We start from the raw sequence: 19586 nt of genomic DNA, 5'->3' as shown, positions 1-19586 counted from the left end.
GGTTTTGAAACCAAAAACACGGAGTGGTGTTTTTATACTTTGTTCACTCTGTGTCAGGTTTCACTTACACATCTTTCATTATTATTCTCAGTCTGTTCTTGGAAGTCTGACACTTTGGAAATACCACTTAATATGTCAGGCCTAATTAGCCCCACATCCAATTTCAATATATTCCTTCAAGGCACAAGTCAAGCCTTACTCATTGGCTTTGTTTTAAGCTCTGCCACAATATTTCCACATATTCCATGATACACAGCACAGTAGCCTACCCCTCCAGCTCATGGACTCCATGCATCAGACTTGGCCAACCTGGCCTGCTGACGAAGTGTCCCTGGCACCAAGCCTTGAGCCAGAGAGGAATCATGATGTGAGTGATGTTGCAGAGAGGTTTGCTGGCCATGAGTGTACCTTATGGCTGTTGCTGCCTGCTACGATGTGACCGTGGGAAGGTGGGTGGTGGCCTTACCACCTCTGGGAGACCTTGTGCAGGGCAAGACCACACTGAAGCCAAGAGTCATGCATGGAGCCTCTTGGACTGGGTAGCAAGGTCCCTGAGATATTTGCACCATTAGTTAGCATTTCTTCTTAGTACATTTATGACTAGTTGCTTTATTACTTGAATATTTACAGTACTACATTTCATATACAGTGTCTATTTAATAACAGACATTGTTAGAGACATGGGAACATGAAAAAATAGTCTGCTGTCAAAATTGCAGCTATAGGGGAAGCAACTGGAACCGGCAAACCTATGTTAGGCTGCTTACCTCTGCAGCAAACATCCTGGGCATGAGAGATGAGAATGAGAGATTGAACAGAGCGGGGGAAAGCATTAGTAAAGGTTTCTCTTTCATACCTCTTCTTGAAAGCAAAACAGGTTTGCATGGGCAGTTTTGTCCAGACAGCATGTTTATAAGTTTGCCTGCTGCACAGTGTAAAACCATATAAAAGGAATGCTCATTATGTTTGCTTTGTTAAAAAAAAAATAAATCATTTTGTATCTTGTTTTGGTTCTAATTTCAAGGGCTTTGTATTTTACTCATCATTTTAAATACTTTTCTATAAGCCATCTCATTGTATTTTCTGGCTTGTTTTACTATCTCTTACTTACGTTACTGAGAGCAGACCTGCATGAGCAGGGAAGTAGATTGTATGACCCAGCAGGTTCTTTCCTGTTTCTAACAAACAATTCCATGACAATTGTGTTCCAGCCTGCAGTGTCACCTGTTGTGTTTGTGAGATGCTATCTTTATTTACAGCAACAGTAAGCTGTTTGGGGTTTTTTTCCAGTAAAATACATACAAAAAAATTGCAGCATTTGCATAACTGTCCTACCAAAAGCCCCTTAAAATCTGTCACTTTCTGTCAGTTTTGATATTTCAATGACAGATACCAACTCATGTTTATGTTCTCATCTGTTATCTAGTCTTCACAAATAATTATTTTGAATGATAGCTTTTCATTTTTGTTGCTTATCAAAGAAATGAGTTAGTTCAAAATATTTGTGAAGATCATTAATGCTTAACGTCCTTTTTAAACATGGACATGACAAAACTGTGATTTGCTGTATTTCTTATCTCTATGTATTTTTTTATATGGATATATAGTATGAATTTTCCTCTGAAAGTCTGACACACTTGAGAAATGGTTAAGTGTACTATAAATGCTGGCTTGGAGTAACATTACCTTAAAGTAGCTAATTTTTTAAGATAAAAACTTTATGCATTAAGAATGTTCTAATTTAGGATTTAGCTGTACTTTGCTGAATCAATAAACAGAAATAAGGATTTCTAAACTCAAATATTTTAATGAAATTATGAGGTGGTACAGGCCTGTGATATACTGAATAAAAGCATCAGTCCTAATAGAACATACATTATAATATATTTTTAAAAGAAAACTACTTTTTTAAAAAATACACTGTCCAGGCTTTAAATACATTTTTGGGAAAATAGAGAACATTTCCAAACAAAAAATTGTACTATTTCGTATTAAAGACTCTTAAGGAAATGTTTTGGTCCAAAGATAAAAAGATTAATATAGTCTAAGGTTAGTCACAACTGGAAGATGAATTTAGGCTTTAGCATGCATTATTTTTAAGTCAACTTCAGCTTGACCAGAGGATCAGTTCCCCAGACTTCTATGTTGAGAACCTTCATTCTACAAGATGAGAACTTCAAGTGATTCAAATTACTGCTAAAGTATAATCCCTGTTGATCAGACTGCTGAAAGCTTTTTTACAAAGAACAGCTAGAACCCTTGCAACTTGGTGATGAGAGGGATGACATATATGAGATTATAGTAAAGAGAGACCTTTTTTTTCTTTTTTCTTTTTTTCCCCACCTCTCAGCAGCTGTGACTGCTGACTGATGGGAAACAGCACGGGGACACTTTACAGGAAGCTTTTAGCTTGATTTCAGCCCTAAGTTCAGGGTTTGTATTGTCTGAAGAGGTGGAAGGATTCTGTGTATAGAAAATGTGCTAAAAAATATGTATTTTTTAAATATTCAAAAATGTTTCAGATGTTTCCCCTTGAAAATGAAGTTTTACAGTCCAGGAAGTTCTGTATACAGAACTTAACGTATCCTCAAGGATATTTTGAACATGCTTAGCAGCTCAGTCCTGTGTGTAGAGTCATTAACTGGTGTATGAATATGACAAAAAAAAAGGATGTACACTGTCTTATAAAGTGTTTTGTGTCCATGTCTCTTGCATTTTACACAATATTGCCTGTATCACTGAACAGCAAATGGCTTTTTTTTTTTTTTTTTACAGGCAGCTTCTAAGTTTACCCCTCTCACTATCAGAAGAGGAATTGCTTAGAATGAGGCAAGAGTTGCACTGCTGCTTCTCTCAGGTGGACAGCAGCTTGGCTTGGCCCAAGATAAGAACAAGAACCTTGCTTCAGGCTTTCGAAGCAGAGCGGAGGGATGCAGAGATGCTAAAAATCGATCAGAATTTAGCAATGATCAATAAACAGGTGGGAAAAATGTGGGATCAGTGTGGTGATGTGTGAGGGGTTCATGGTGTATCTGTGGGTTGTTGGCCTCACCTGCAGGTATGGGTCTGTAGCTTATTTGTAAGTGCACCAGCAGCGCATGCTTCTTCTGGTTCATTGTCCCTTAAAGATAATTGTTTGGGCAGTAGTTGAATAACTATGTTGTTTTTCACATACACCTGTGTGTTTCTGCTGCTTGTGTGTCTTCCAGCTTTCCCATGAAGAAGGTGTAGTTATAAAGAATCAGATGGGTGGCCAAAAGTGGCTGAACCTCCGAGGAGAGTCAGCTGAAATGCCAAAAATTTGAGCAGTGCTGAGCCTGGCTCTGAATATGAGGGACAGTTGAGTCCTTCCTTTACAGCCCAGGTTGAAATTTGTTTGGCAGCCCCTACACATTACTAAATTTGCCACTAAATCAGGGAAAGATTTAGGGATTTTCTGTAAGGGAATGTCCTACATTGTCTTATCTGTTTAGGAAGGTAAATTTCCTGAATCAGCTGGTCTTTCTCAGCAAGAATTTAGACCTAATTCTGTTCTTTCCAAAATAATTGGGTGTATACACAGGGTTGGGTTTTTTTCAAATCTAAATATGCTGAAGATGAGGCATACTCACTCAAAATTAGAGAGACATTCCTAACAAGAAGTCTATCTGTCTTATCAAATCTAGCAATTTTTCCAAGAACTTTGTGAGGGATGTTTAATTCCTTCAGTAAAATCTAAAACCCGGTCTGTTCTTTCCAAAATAATTGGGTGTATACAGAGGGTTGGGTTTTTTTCAAATCTAAATACGCTGACGATGAGGCATACTCACTCAAAATTAGAGAGGCATTCCCAACAAGAAGTCTATCTGTATATCAAATCTAGCAATTTTTCCAAGAACTTCATGAGGGATGTTTAATTCCTTCAGTAAAATATAAAACCTGAGGAATCATAAATTATTTTCAGTTCTTAAATAGGAGGGGGGAAAAAAGTGTTTTCTGTACAAATTGTATCTGATACCATCATAAAAAGGAGGACTTTCCCTTGTTTTGTTTTGGTTCAGTTATGTTTTCTAAACATGTAAATTAGCTCAGGTTAATTATACTAAGAGTTAGCCTAATTCAAAACCTTAATAATTTCTAAAGTACTAACAAAGGAAATGACTTTGCAAAGCCTTATAGCTGAACAGATGTTATCACTTCCCCAAGAGTACATTATACTTAGTTGATATTCTTGTAAAGAAATATAAAGGTCAAGAATAATTTGATTACATGGAATGGTGCCCCTTAATACTATCACGGTTCATTTGTGATTCATATACTGTGTCTTGAAAACAATGTAGTCCTTAAATTAATATTCTTTGTTAATTTTTAACCATGCTGAGGAGGCAGTATATCAGTTAAAATCTTCTCTTATTATCACTGCTAAAGCTTGTTTAAAATCAAATTTATGTGCTAGCAGTTTTCATGGAAAGGACGAGTATATAATTCTACTTGAAAGAGATTAAAAAAGAAATTTCCAACTTTGAATGTCTGAAAAGATTCCTCTGAATGAATAGGCAATACTTTTATTTCGGAAATATTTTCTCATTGAAAGTCATCCTTGCAAAGTGTTTCATTAATTGGTGCATCTGCCAATAATAGCAAGTAATAATCTTAATATTAGCATCCTCATATACCTCTTACAAATAGGGTATTTTGTGCTCATCTTCTTATAGCAGCATTCCAAAAATAAAAAAACAGGATCCAGGAATAGAAATAAGATAGATATTCTGAAGAAATCTTTACAGGACAAAATTTGCATTTGTGAAGACTTGGTGACAGATGAAAATTTGAATAAGGTAAGTGCAAACTTTTTCTGTACTGAGGTCAAAACCTTAATCTTTAGTAATTGAAGAATGACAGTTTTCTGTCAATGTGAATAAGAACCAGATAAAAAAGGCATAAGGTGTAGTGGCATGATGCATCTTTCTACTCTTCCTTGCATTTGTCAAGATGTATGTCAAGCTTTAAAACAAATCCAAAACTTATTAATTTTGCACCTTGGTTACAGAACTTATTTCATGTCTCACCCCTTTTTTTTTCCAGTGGTTCTGGGGCTTGGCATATGCATGGTTGCAAGTACTGTCGTTTTCTTAGTAAGGCTTTCAAAACATGGAAGATGCTTCACTGCATACTTTAGCTGAGCAAGATTTAGTTTTTGGGCCTCTCCTAACACTTCTGAAAACCCAGAAGTGGGTTCTTGGATCCAAAGTCTTCTTGGGTAGGGACTGAGTTTATTTGTACAGAGCATGTTGAAAAGGGAGGCTTTGTTCTGGTGGGTATCATTTAAAAGGCTCACAACCCCAGTCTGAAGTTAATCCTTAAGAAATTACTGGGGCCAATGCCAATATGGGATTTCAGAGGCTTTTTCCTTCTCTGACAGCAGATGTTCCATGAGGTCTTTTTCATGTTCTTTAACCTTTCTCTCCTCTTTCCACTTGTAAAATATAGGCAATACTGGTTTTGTATATCAGAGAAATGTTACAATGATAATTGTGTTAGACATCGGTGGTGCACAGCTGTAAGAACTATACAGAACAAACAAGATTCATTGGTAGTTAAAATTGGTAAATAAAAAATAGTTTCACAAATGATTGGTTGCACGTGGTAAAAACATGGGTATATCTAGTTGAGTACTCAGTCTTTGAAAGTGAGAGTAGATGCTTGGACAAGAATGCAACAAGTGGGCAAGTGTGTTCTGGCCCTTTTTAATAATTTGATAACTCTCATCTAAGAATGCCCCTAATCATTCCTGGAGGCATTTATACTTTGGGCTTCAATACCTAATGCCCTGACCTCCAAAAACTTTTTTTTTTTTTTTTTTTTGATATTGTTACTTGAAAGTACAACAGAGTATGGGCTCAGCTCTTATAAAAAATACTGAATACTTGTTTGGTGTGAATATTGTCTTATGTTTTTGTTAGAATCTTGTTCTAAAATTGGAAAGTTAGCTTCTCTATGCCTCATTGTTTCATTTTTATATGCACCATCTGGCATACCTGTTGTCATTCCAGTTGTATGGCTGCACATTGTTATAAAAAGCCAAATGCTTTGGGCTTTTCCCAGTAAGGAAGCTAAACTATTGTTAAGGAAAATCATTAGTGCTCACATTATCATTAGGAGGCAGAAGTATTGCAATAAAACTTATGTTGATCACAGAAATAGTTTCTTTCTTTTGTCTGTTGCAACCTGTTACTATGTTTCTTGTTTAGAATCTTACACTTCTAAATTTTTCCCTAATGTGAACACTTGTCATCTAACTCAAAATTAACCATCTGAAGTTGCACAGCCATTTCAAGGTGGGGAAAAAGTAGCAGTATTTCTGCTCTATTTCTCCTGCCTTCACTGCTGCTGTTCTGCAGACTTCACACACTGTTTTGGGTTCTGCCTTGCTACAGGCTCTAAAATGGTTTCCAACTAATGCTTATGAAACCAGCAGCGGGATGTGTTTTGTAATATGGTAAAACAAACATGACAGAGAACAACTCATAGATAGGAGGTAGTGAGCTGGGAGGCCACAGTAAGAAGTTTGAAGCCTAGTCTTGGAACACCTTAGAGTATCACTGACCTTGCTGTGAAAATCTTCAAAATCAGACTTTATGTATTACTTTTGGGTCTCATAGCTGTTTGAGCTGTCTTTATACAAGAAGAAGTAGCTGTTCCTTTCTGACACAGCAGTTACCTACCTCAGAAGAAATACAGTGGTAAAAATACTGACATTCTTTAGTCTATTTTCCTGCTGGGCTTAAAAAACCCAATAAGACGACTTTGCATCAGAAATTCCTTTGGGGTTGCAAGTGATCGAATACATTTTGAGATTATACCTTTTATTTGTACTATTCAGAACAGAGACGACACTAGTTAGCAATTAGTCTGAACTAAATATGGAATGTAGAAGTCATTGCTTTGAAGGAATGGACTAATCATAGTGCATTTACAGCATTCGCAAATTTTTGTGTAGTTTGGATGTTTCAAGTGGAATCAGCAGCAAATGTTCAGACCTACGGAAATTGATTCATCATAAAGTAGTTCAACAATCTAATAATATAATATCAAATAGTACAATGTCAAGCAGTATTTTACTGTCTTCTGTTTGGTATGATAAAAGGCTTCAAGAATGCCCAGGGGATATTAGTTTATAACTACTTTATAATTTAGTTTGCAATCATTATTTGATCCAGCTTCTGCTGTAGTAACCTTCTATACCATACTGAAGTATTTTCAGAGCTGACAAGAGGCAGAAGGAAAGTCAGGTGGCTACAGGTAGATAGCAGTACCAGTTGAGTAGTGCAACATCTTGTTTGGTTAAGAGCAGTTAATTTCCTGTAATGTTGAATAGAATGATAAAGCTGAACATCATTCCCATGTATTTGGATGTGCTTAACATGTGGCTTTGTACTTAGTAATATGCAAATAGTTTTGCAATTTGGACCATAAATCTTAAGATTCATGGAATATACTGAACATATTGGATAAACCTCCTGTTATTTGAAGTGATTGACAAAAGTGTAAGTGTTTTCTGTCATCAATATCATCTCTTTTGTCTGAATTCAGCTGCAATTAAAATATACATTCTTGTGTCTCCTTATATGTGAACTTGAGTTGTCAAACTGCATTTCCATCTTTATTCATTTTTCCCTTAAATGGATTCAAACTGACACTAAAGGTGATCACTCATTTACTCATTCATCTATTCATTATTCATTCATCCATCTCCAGATTTCATATATGTATAATTCATTTTAAATCCTTGTGTCTGAAACTGAGCCTCCTGTGAAGGAAGAAGCAAACTTTAAATTCAGTTGTGTGCACACACCTGCCAAAACATATCTGTGTAATTTTTTTATCTGTGTTTTTAAAGGTTTATAGCACATCCTGTTCCTAAACCACAAAGGCAGCCTTCAGATATTACTCACTCATTTTGTGTCATATAAAACAAATCATGCCTCAAGTATGTACTTTCCCCTTTTTTGAGATATTGTAAAAATGTGTATATTCTGGCAGGCAGTATCTTAGATATGTAAATAAAAACTGGAAGAAAAGACAGATGAGCTCCTCAGTATGTGTACATTGTCATAACTCATTCAAGCTTGCTGTGTTGTAATAATTTCTGTTGGGTAAGAAACTGCCCTGATGAGTTGAATAGGGAGCATCACATGGACTCTAAAGCATTAGTCCTTTGGAAAATGGACTTATTTACTTCTAGTCAGGTAGGTTTGCTTGAATTTTTTTTGCCCCATTCCTTGAATAGGTGCTGTTGTAATGAAAATCATGGTAGAAAACATTTAGTCTCTTGCGCCAAAACTTTGGTTGTTCTCATCCATCTTCACTTTCCTACTTTTAAGTAAACTCAAAACTCAGCATTGCCAAAGTTTTGAAAAGTGACTTTTGTGGCATTAGATGTCCAGCCTGGTTCATTTCTAACATGAGTTGCCCCTTAAAGTGGTGTCTGCTGTAGCGATGCATCTCCCGTGCTAGATAGCAGCTCTTGTTAACAAAGTATTAAGTGGCTGGCTGAATCAGATAGAAGTTCCTTGCCTTCCTTTAGAAGCTATTTTTTCTGATATTTTTTAGCCTGTCTGTATTACTGTTAAAGACTTACTTCCATTCCATCCTCTTTTTAAGAATCACCTAAGAGTGCAACAAATTTCACTGCTGAAAAGAGAGGTGAGGGCAAGTAAATAGAAACTTCACAACTGAGACCTTAAAAAATTGGCCAATATGGCTCTGAAAATTGCTGATTGCTTTTGAGAACATTGTCTCTGTCACAGTGATCAGTAGTACAACAATTAATTAAACTTGCATTTCAAACCAGAAACTTGAGTCTTATTTGATAAATTAGTCTTGTGCACAGGTTTTTGAAGTAAGATTTTATTATTAATAATATTTTTGTTAAAATATTTAGAAATATTAGAAATGTTAGAAATGTTTGCCTTGGTACTGAGGAATGGTATTGTTTCTAGGCCATTACTGGTCAGTATAATCTACTTTTTTTTTTTCTTTAACAGTTACTGGAAGGCAGCTCAGCTGCTTTTCCATAAACTCACAATTTTGGCCATCTCTTCTAGTGGAGATCTCTGTCTCCCATATTAGAAAATAGCTTGATTTTTAGCATTTTGGTTACTGTATTTCCAGTATGATCTCCAAGCTGAATTATCCTTGTAAAGCAAATATCCCATATGTTTATTTGTAACCCATATGCTTACTTATTATTTAATGTCACACACCTACATTATTCAAGATTGACTTGTTAGATTAACAGTAATGTTGAGAGACGATGTCATTTAAGATGGAAATTTGTTAACGATATAAAGTAAATTAATCTTGCCTCTACTTTTGTGTGTGTAGGAATATTTCTTACTCTTATCTTGTAACTGGCTTAATTCTCATTAGTAGGAAATATTTCCTGGAGGTAAACTTCCATCTCTTGCATTCAAGGACATTCCAGATAATGTAATGGAGACTTCAGTGAATATCACATGAGCGTGAATGAGAATGTCACAAGCATATGTGGTTCCAAATCACATTTTAAATTTAGATCTGTCTGCTGGATAGTAGAATTTGGATGATAAAGAATCACTCTAAGCAGGTCCCTTATCAATACAATTTCCAGAGAAAATTCATGAGCATCATGTCACATATTTATCATCGTAGGGGTCTAAAAACTTGGTGGAAATCTCCTTAAATGCTCTTTTAAAGCCAATCATTAATAGAGTCAGTAATGTATAATTCTGATTAGCATGAATAGAAAGCTAATAAGATTTTAATGTCTTGAGTACATACCATCTCTATTTGTGTAAGATATTCTGGAGGGCAAAATCAGGTTTTGTGCCAGTGGGAAGTCATACAGAGTCTAAAGGCCTCTACAGTGCAGTAGTTCATGCTTACACAGCAAGTACTATTGGTCTTTATTATTCCTATTTTATAGACTGGTAAAACTGTAGAGAGGTTAAGACTGCGTGTATAAATGTACCACAGGATGGCTACCATGCTAAGATACTAACCATGTAAGTATCTCAGTTAAATAGGGATGTTCATCTCTGCCTGCTCTTTAAGAGAGAGACCGAACTTGATGGAATACTTTTGCATAGAATGCAAATGTGAGTACTTGCTCTTAGGTGCCATGGTGATAGTAAACTTAACCAAAACTTATTTTAAAGTTTTTAAAATGCCTCCTTTGATGGCTGTGGTTCTTCCATTCTGTCACAGGCAGTAGTTACTTAAGTTAATATACATAATACTGGAAACTTCTGAAAATGATGATTTCCGAAAACTTTTTTTTTTTTTTTGATATGCAGTGAAACTAGATTAGATTTGTCATGACCAAAAGAGAATTTAGAGATTGATTGGAAAAAAAATCAGCAGTGTGTGGATGGACTGTTTCTGTGCTTAGCTTTATTCAAAATCCAGTGTGTAGGGCAGCAGTTGATACCAACACCCAGTAGCAGAGTTGGAGCTCTCATGGTTGCATGTGCTTTATCTCTGTCTTCTGTCTCTTATAATGCAACTTTTGGGCCCGTGTGGATAATACAGGGAGAAAGAATAAAGCCAAACTGATAATTACTTACTGTCTTTGAAGCTACTCAATGTTAGATATGCAGTGTAGCCAGCAATGCCTAACCTAGACATCCACATTTATACATCAGTGGAAACCATTTTTTTAGGATATGAAACATGCCAAGAAGTACCTTTTCCTTTTCTTTGACTATAAAAGGAGCTTAGAATGATGAGCTCAGGTGGAAGCTTCGGAAGAGTGTAATTGCAGCTGGCTTCTATCCACACTGTCCTGCAGAAAAATGGTCAAAGTGGCAGTATCACTGGCTGTGAATGTCAACGTGGAGATCAATCGTGTGCTTGCATGTGCCATGCTTGCCTTTCGCCATTGGATAGTTTCCAAGGATGTCCCATCACATGTGGCAGTAACGTAGTTATTGAGTTAAATAATTTTGATTTAATCCTGTTTGATGTCCATTCAATCTAGTTTTAATCTTGTTTGAAATCCATTACCAGTAGACTCTTGATTTACAGTTTAACTTTTTGTTATATAAGAAGATTTTTCGTTATTTGCTTAAAGAATACTAGGTTGAATTTCATTTGTCAGTATTTACTGATGCTTGACAATCTGAAACTAAGTACAGCAGTAGACTCTTGATTTACAGTTTAACTTTTTTTTTATATAAGAAGATTTTTGGTTATTTGCTTAAAGAATAGTAGGTTGAATTTCATTTGTCAGTATTAACTGACACTTGACAATTTGAAACTAAGTACAGTTTTTTCTATAAATTTTATATTTTTACTAAGCAGAAGGATGTATTTTATCTTCCCTTTTAACCAATCACATAGGTAAGCATAGGTTTATTTATATTTCTAATTTCTACTTTTATTATATTAAAAATTATATACCCTCTATTTTAGGGGACCTTCAGACAAAGCCTGATCTCTTTGAAATATCTGACCTTACCGTAGTATTTTTTGGTCACTTAAACACAGTAAAAGCTTGGAATTTAAAGTTAAAATCACTTTTTATAACAATATATTATAAGATAACAGCATTGGTTTCTTTGCTACCTTAATCCTGCTTGTTAGTTACAGAGTGGTAAAGTCCTGAGCATGCATGTAAAGGCTTTCTGTTAATCTTGTTATCTTTTGTGTTTTGGTATTTTTTAGGTTCAGTACGAGTTGCTACTTGAGAAAGAGTATCAGCTGCGTGATCTGGAAAATAAACTTGGAGAGTATATTGCTTCTTTAGCTTTTCAGAAGACTGTTAAAAAATCCAAAACATTGGAGCTGTATAGTGCTATCATAAGTGTACAAGCTTTGCTCTTTGAACAACTGAGCACATCAAAAACCTTGTCAAAATTGGAATGTATTCAGATTTTAGAAGCACATAACCCTGTAAGTAATGAAGTTGTGAAAAGGAAAACTTTGTTAGGAGACAGCAACTATCACTGTAACTTATTTGACTTTGATTTAGCTGTGCTGGTTTGCAGCTCCTGATGGTCCGACCTTTAATTTCTGTGTTTATGTGCACTTTAATGCACTCAGTAAAAGAAATAAAGAGAAGGTAAGTATTAGAGCCAGGGAAGATTGTGTATTATTATTTATTTTTATTATAGAGATTTACAGACAGAAAGAGCACAATTTTGATGGCTAATTAATATTAAAGTTTTTATTGATCACAAGGAAGACAATTGGGAAGTGATTGTCAGTCATGACTGGGGTAGTTTGTAAATTGTCGTGACTGTGTTACAAAACTGTTCATGTTTATCGTGCTTTCCATCCAGTAAAATCCATAACCACACGATATGCTTCAATCACTGAGTTTTTAAAGATTATACATATGGCTTCCTACCTATGTCCCTCTAAGCATGCTCATACAGTTTAAGTAGTAGAAACTTTGGAAAGGCCTCTTCCCTTCATCATATTTATTACATACTTGGTATGCACCAGTTTTTTAATCCTTTTTTAATACTTCAGTGCTCTGTATTCATAAGGATTTTTTTTTTTTACATCTGCTCTTTGGAACCATCCATGTGAGGCTTGGAAGAGCACTGGAGTGGAACAAACAAAATGGGTTTTTAAGAGCAAAACCTCTTTGCTAGAGGGCATCGTTAGACAGCTATTGCTGTGAAAACTCCTGGTTAAATTTTAATGCTGTCACATCTACAGAGTTTCTCTTAGAATGGCAGTTAGAATGCTTATATGCTTCCAGTTTTGCTTAATTTGTATTAAATCTATAGGAAATAGTGGAAGTTGTATGTAGATGTAGTATTAAAATAATTTAATGTGGAATTACTGCTTTTTATACAGTAAGAGAAGGGGGCTCTGCAAAGAGGCTGCTTGTAGCTTCTCTGTCCTTGGAACAGATGAAGAAAAAGGATTGAAGGAGAAGCAGAAGAAATACCTGGATTCTTCATCCAATGTGCAAGAACTGACTTGAGCCTCGTTTTGAGGAAAAAAATTATTTCAGGCACTGTTTAAAGTGCCTGTTAGGCTTGGTTTAAAGGGACTGTCTCCTGGTGATCAAACTTCTTTCTCTTACTGTGATTTTGTCCAAGTCCTTTGTCCTACTAGCTGGCAAATTTTGAAACCTGTTACTTTAAAAAAAATATACCAGATTTCACAGGATTCCCTAATGCTGACGACATCAGTCATAGTTTTGCCAATTCAGTGAAACAAATACATCTGGCTATATGTGAATTTGCTTCAACCCCTTAGAGATAAGGTAGTACTCTGGTTTGGTGTTAGGAGAGTGGATATAAGCTCCAATGTAAAATCTTACTGACGAGGGAGAAGACACTTACTTGGAGGCGCCGTGCTCCAATGAATCTGTAGTCTGAATGCAATTGAAATGGTGGAGGAATAGATTAAAATCAGCATTTTCTCCAAGGTACAGATTGGGAAGTAGGGCACTGAGATATTAAGCAACTTAAAGCTTGAGGTCAGACAACAATGACATTGGAAAACTGGAATATGAAGTCTTCTTTCTGATATCTCGTTTGACTCAGTGACCGAAGAGAGATCTTTGGCATGAGGGATCCAGTCCACCTAAGACTTTGGGGTTTAATACTTTGATTTTTAGAGCATTGTGTTTTAACCCTAATTTTATCACACAAAATGTGAATTACTCTCTTTTAATTTCAAACCTCTTTGGTATTAGCTGTTGATTCAGTATAACTAGAACTTAGTCTGAGTTTCTTGGACTGTTTTGGTGGCTTTGTGCAGCTTATAGATGAATTCTAATGGTACCATTATTTTGTTTGGATCTCAACCATGCTGCTAGTGTACTTTGTAGATGTCTTCTAAAGTGGAAGTTTTCAGAGAGCATTGACTTTTAACACAATGAAAACTGACTCATATCTTTCAGCATTGTTCTGATATTCATAGCGTGCGAGTCATGTTTACTGAAGCCATGCAATGAATTGGAAAGTGTAATGACTGCAAGTGGCTGAGTAGAATGAGAAATGAATAAACTAATATCAGAAATTCTGATACCATCTTTTTTCTTCACTCCAAATGAAATTTGCTCTTCCAAGTTAAATTATGACTTTTTATCATTCCATGTTTTCAACCTCTAGGAGATTGAAGAACTTGACAGGAAGCTGGAGTATGAGATGTTGCATAAGGAGTCAGCTCAGCAGCAGCAGCATCTAATGAGTAGGCAGAGGTGGACTCTGGATAGACTGGGACTTTCAAGTGAAGCTGTGGAAACGAATGCAGACAGACAGGTGACAGTTCTGCTGAAACAAGCCATGAATAAATGTAGGCAATTTATAAATCTGCACCAGCAAAGGTAAGTGCTTTGGTCTCAGGTTTTGCTAAGTTACTGCATTCCTTATAGACCATGAGATATCATAGAGAAACAGCAGGCTAAATGTTCTGCTGTATTGGGGAGGGACTATACATCTATGTTTGAACGGTGCATTTTTGTGATGCGGCCTAGAGCATAACTGAGGAGTCTTGAGAATACTGAAATAAGAAATATGAGATAATAATAACTTAGTTACATATAGATTGTGATGTGTTACATGGCAATCACCACTTCTTGATGGGGACAGTGGAAAAATAGCAATACTCCTTAGCAGCAAGGAGGAAAAGAATTTTAATCCTGTTCCTTTGTCTGCCAAGAAGATAAGTAGAGACTTCAATGAAGCCTGATCTGCTGGGGTCAGAGGAAGTAGCTGAAACAACTTAAATTGAATTTCCATCTCCACTGTCACACTGTAGATTCCCTCTCATGCAGTCATTTTTGACGAGATACATAAACTTTTCTTCAGAGACAGGCTCAATTTCAATTTTCCTTGGCCAGCTTTAAAGTAAAGATATCAGTGACAAAAAAAAAAAAAAACCTCTTGAGAGGTATATAGAAATATCTGTTCTGTCATGAAGGTTGCATAGCAAAAATGAGTGAAAATTTGTAAAATTGCAAAGTACTGCATTACATTCGTTAGGGTTACAGGAGTTAGAAATTAACATTTCCATGTGTATTGCACAGTATTAAAAGCCTGCCACATTTCAAGGTTCATGTAAGATCCTGAGAGGGTGCTTTCCATTACAAAGAGGGTTTTCTGTGAAACAATTGATATATTAAAAATGTTTTTGATAGGCTTTAAGTGGAGTTACTGCACTCTTAACTCTTATTTTAATTCTGAAGGGGCTGGAGCTCTATTTGATGTAGGTGGGTTACTGGCTTGTGGATACTACTGTAGAGACCTATCAGTGAAGCTTTGAAAGAAACTGCAACAAGTCTTTACTATGTACCTGGAAACAATGGAAGAAACAAGTTTTGTACTTTTCCCAAGTGACATAAGGATGGCATCATTGTTTGGTCCAGAAACAAAAAAATCACCAGTAGTGAGGAAATTAACTGTTTGCTGATATATTCCAGCAACAAAAAGATCCACTATTTGCCATGAGGTGTGGTGATGAAATTTAAAGAGGAGGATGGGAACAGGTTGGATCATGTTGCTTTGGAGTGATTCTAGATTTGAATTGTGTGCAAGAGCATAGTCTTAGATTCTGTCTGATATTTGCTTGGTGGTTCAGAGGAGAAAGGAGGAGAAGTTGGCTTATTTTAGAATTTACACTGCTCAACCAGCTTGGCTGACAGAAAGGTACACTTCCTGAATGGATGACTTTCAGATATTGTTTCCTGTAATACAGTCATTGTGCTTGGGAAGATTTCATTGTTTATTCTGTCTTTCACTTCAGCTTGAGAGATGAGCAATGGAATTGCGCGGTACTTGAAGATCTCCTGGAAAATATAGAAATGGATGCATTTTTAGCACTTTATAGTCAGGTAAGCACGAAATTGAACAAATCTTCCAAGTTGAAATTACAGCTGTATCTGGAAATCAGCTTTTCTTCCTTTTTTGGGAACCATTGCAGATGTATTTGGACCTCAGTTCTGCTAATAGTCGCTACCAGTTCTGGTGTTTGTAGCCATTCTCTTTAGTTAAATCTGACCTGCTTTCAACCTTTTAAATTTTACCGAGTTATACTTCTTTTTGTTCATATACAGATCCTTTATGGAGTTTGTCCTATTGCATTCCCTGTGGAGAGAACTATATTGCCTGAGTTTTTGGTTTACAGACAGATTTACTGTCTGATTTTCAGGTAATGAGACAAGGGTTTTGTTTAGGCTTTAATCAGTGTTAGAAAGGATTTACATGGATCATGTTACAAAACTAAATGATCGAGGGACTGCTAGTTAAATTTTCTAGTATCATTCCTTAATATTGTTTTCAACAAGAGCATCACCTCTTCAGGTAATTTGCTTTCTGTTGGCTACCTGTCAGTGCTACAAAAAGGAATTAAAAATGAATTGCTGTTGTCCACAAATTTTATTTTCAGGCCTTGGTTGAAATATGTAGCTAGTGTCAGAAAAAAGACTCAATGTTGCAGGTTTTGACATCCAAGTATCTTGTGTCGCAGGGACAGGAGTGGTTGCAGTCACCTATATTATAAATTGGGAACATCAGAGACCAGCAAGCCAAGGAGGGACCACTTAGATTAAGGGTGTCGCAGCTTTTCCTGTGTCTCAGCTTATCTCTGCTCAGTTTTCTGAACTCTTTATCCTGTCCTCAGTTAGATGTCTATCTGAGGTCAGCTGTTTTCATGAACAATCGGGGTGAGACTCCTGTATCTTATACCTGTGTTAGAAGATTCACCAGTGAGCACATGTTTTCAGATCCTTTCTCTGATTTGAGTAAGGAATTTGCATCACAGACTCCTAAAGCTCATGGGAATGTGATAATCACTTCAGTTTCTGCCGCTCCTGGGGACACTCAGGCTCTATTCAGAGTAGAGTTCTTCCATGAGCCTCTTTGGAAGAGTCTTACCTCTGAATATCTGTCAGCCTGATGGCTAAACTGCTGTCCTGGAATTGAAGATCTCACTTTGTGCTAATGAATTAAATCAGACAGAGTGGGAATTCAAACCTTGTCTTACACTTTCCAAGAGCATTTCATCCTCTGGGCATAATAATATAAACACCAAAAAAACCATTCTGGCATGTCGTGCAGAGTGTAACATTTGAAGGTGTTTGCTGAGGAGGTCATGATCATCATTACCAGCCTTCTATTTAAGTCCAAGCTATGTGTTCCCTTAGTTTTGGGGTTTTTAAAAATATTATTATAATTTTCCTCATTGTGATATTTTTTGTTTGGGGTTTTTTGTTGTTTTTATGGAGATTTTTTTCCTGTTGCAACTGCTTTATTTCAAACCATCTTTCCACCATGTTGGGCTTGACAGTTTGGTGTATTGTAAGTGGATATGGCTGTCAGGAGCTGCTGAATTCTGTTCCAGCCTTCAGCTCCTTCTCACTGTGTTTTCTGCCCCCAATCTGTGTCTCAGCTTGCAGAGTAGGTTCATGCACTCTTTCACAATATATCTGTGCCAAAGAAACCTAACAACCATCACAGGAAGACAATTAAATTGTCAGCAACATGAGCAACATTTATACCTATGCTGTAGAAAAGCAATATCGAGCTTCCCTGCAGCTAAGTGGTATGATCTTTGGGAATGCAGGACAAGGAGTGTCAGTATTATCAAACTTCCTAGGAAAGAAACAAGCTGCAGTAACATGCAAAACCAGCACATTCCTGGTTAGTCCTGCACAGTCTGATGATAAATACTTCCAATTCATAATAATAACACTTCCAAATGAAAGAGAGTACTATCTTTGAACTGAAATGCTAAGAAAAGAGCCAGGATCTCTTGGGAAAGGGTTTTGCAGATTACATGTGCATACAAACAGAATATGTCATAATTTTCACAGTACCCAGTCCTCTTAGCATCCTAGCAGGTGAACAATAATACTTGATAATTACAGATTTTGACATCTTGAAAACAGAGATTTAAGAGCATCACTGTCACCTCACTGCACTTGAAAACTGGACACTGTTCAGTGTATACTTGGAGGACTGTTTTATGTTTTGTTCGTAAGATTCCCTGAATCTTTCCCTGAAGAAATAATTAATCTGTGTAAATATATATTAAATATACCATTGGGGGTTTTTATATTTAGTCATATAAAGAGTAGCCCAGAGACATTCTGGGACATTCTTCATTGAAATTCCATAAAACCTATATGTATTTACCCTGCAGATACACAAAACAAAATTTCTATTCTCAGCAAGTATATTAACTCCAACTATAATTCCAAACCTGACTACTCTTAATTCAACTTTAAAGAAGTATGTGCTTAATAGAATAGTAATCTATTGATTTATTAAGAGTCACAGTGTAACATGTTCCTACTTTTGGACAGGCTTATTCTGTGAGCTGATATGGGAATTGATTTTTAAATCTTTTTTTTTTCCCTCTTTTTTCTTACAGTTTATGGAACACATTATATTGACAAGAAATATTGTTAGAAAACAATAGCTGTTGTACCTCTATACCTTACATACATTCTTTCTTTAAAGAGGATTTTCCCATTTAGACTAGTTTTCAGAACAGTGGATGCAGCCCTCTGCAGAAAACCAGATAAGTTTATATTTTCCTGCATTTCGTGTTTCAGCTTGCATCCTCATGGAGGTAGATCTAGGTCAATAAGAGATTTGCTTGAATGATAGCGAGTTCAGGATCATAACCCTCTGGCTGAGAAGTTGCTTTTAAATAAGCTCACAGCTATAGCCCCAGGTACACCGGTTGCATTTTAGAGACAACAGATGATGCAGGCAGACTGTCATGTGGAAACAGCACAGTAAGCTTGAAACACAGCATGGATCGAGTTCATTGATTCCTACATTCGTTGTTTGAATACACGTTGCTCAGTTGAAATACTCAAAAGTAATTCTGCTCTTCGTTAACTACAATTCATACATTCCTGTTTTTATTTTGATCAAATTCAGAGAGAATGCAAATGAGGTTATTGATGGCACAAGTAGTGTTTATATCCATTAGATATCACGAAAAAAGTGAATTTCTAATCTTTGTACTTTAACGTATAATATACTAGAAGAATCACGCTCATCCCACCCTGAAGGGCGTTTGATCTGAGTACTGTGACCATTCCTGTGTTTCCATTCATGTTCACTTCTTCCCACTTCTGCAAGCTGGTCTGGGTGGCTGTGGGCATCTGTGGAAGTGCTGTTCACTGCTTATGCATGTTCACACATCAGCGCTCCATTTACTGTATGTATTTGCTGTACATATGTTAGATGCACCTGGTTGGTGGACAGCTGTGCCACTTTTGGTACTGTTGACAGCATTTGTGGCACCTTGCAGGAGTACTTAATTCTGAATTGGAGTAAAGAACATTTTAAAAAGGAAACTGTAATGAGGAAAGCAGTACTGAAGTCGTGATGTTTTGGTCATCTGCGTATAAATTACTGAGTTAAAGATCCTGAGACCATTTAGCCAAAAAGGGAAGAATAGGTCACAGATAAACACCATTTTTATTCTCACTTAATGTTGTTTTTTTGTAGGTTTCTACAAGAACAGTTTTTAAAGACTAAAAGTACAACACAGTCTGTATACAACTATAGAAATTAAACTTGGTTGTCTGCATTAAGATTTAAGCTCTTATTTACATTCCTTTCCAGAGAAGAATAAAATAATTT

At 36.2% G+C, this 19586-nt stretch overlaps 1 protein-coding gene across 1 annotated transcript in view; it reads left to right on the top strand.

Moving 5' to 3' along the window:
• EVC2 (EvC ciliary complex subunit 2) overlaps nt 1-19586 on the top strand; it is a 62469-nt gene that overhangs the window by 39262 nt on the left and 3621 nt on the right. The window contains 5 exon segments of the mRNA XM_029083519.1: nt 2776-2980; nt 4695-4817; nt 11686-11913; nt 14097-14311; nt 15730-15817. Of these exon segments, the coding sequence (XP_028939352.1) occupies nt 2776-2980; nt 4695-4817; nt 11686-11913; nt 14097-14311; nt 15730-15817 (859 nt within the window).

This window comes from Antrostomus carolinensis, unplaced genomic scaffold, assembly GCF_000700745.2.
Source record: "Antrostomus carolinensis isolate BGI_N321 unplaced genomic scaffold, ASM70074v2 scaffold3080, whole genome shotgun sequence".
NCBI classification, from domain to species: Eukaryota; Metazoa; Chordata; class Aves; order Caprimulgiformes; family Caprimulgidae; genus Antrostomus; species Antrostomus carolinensis.
This window is presented reverse-complemented; position numbering and strand designations above follow the sequence as displayed.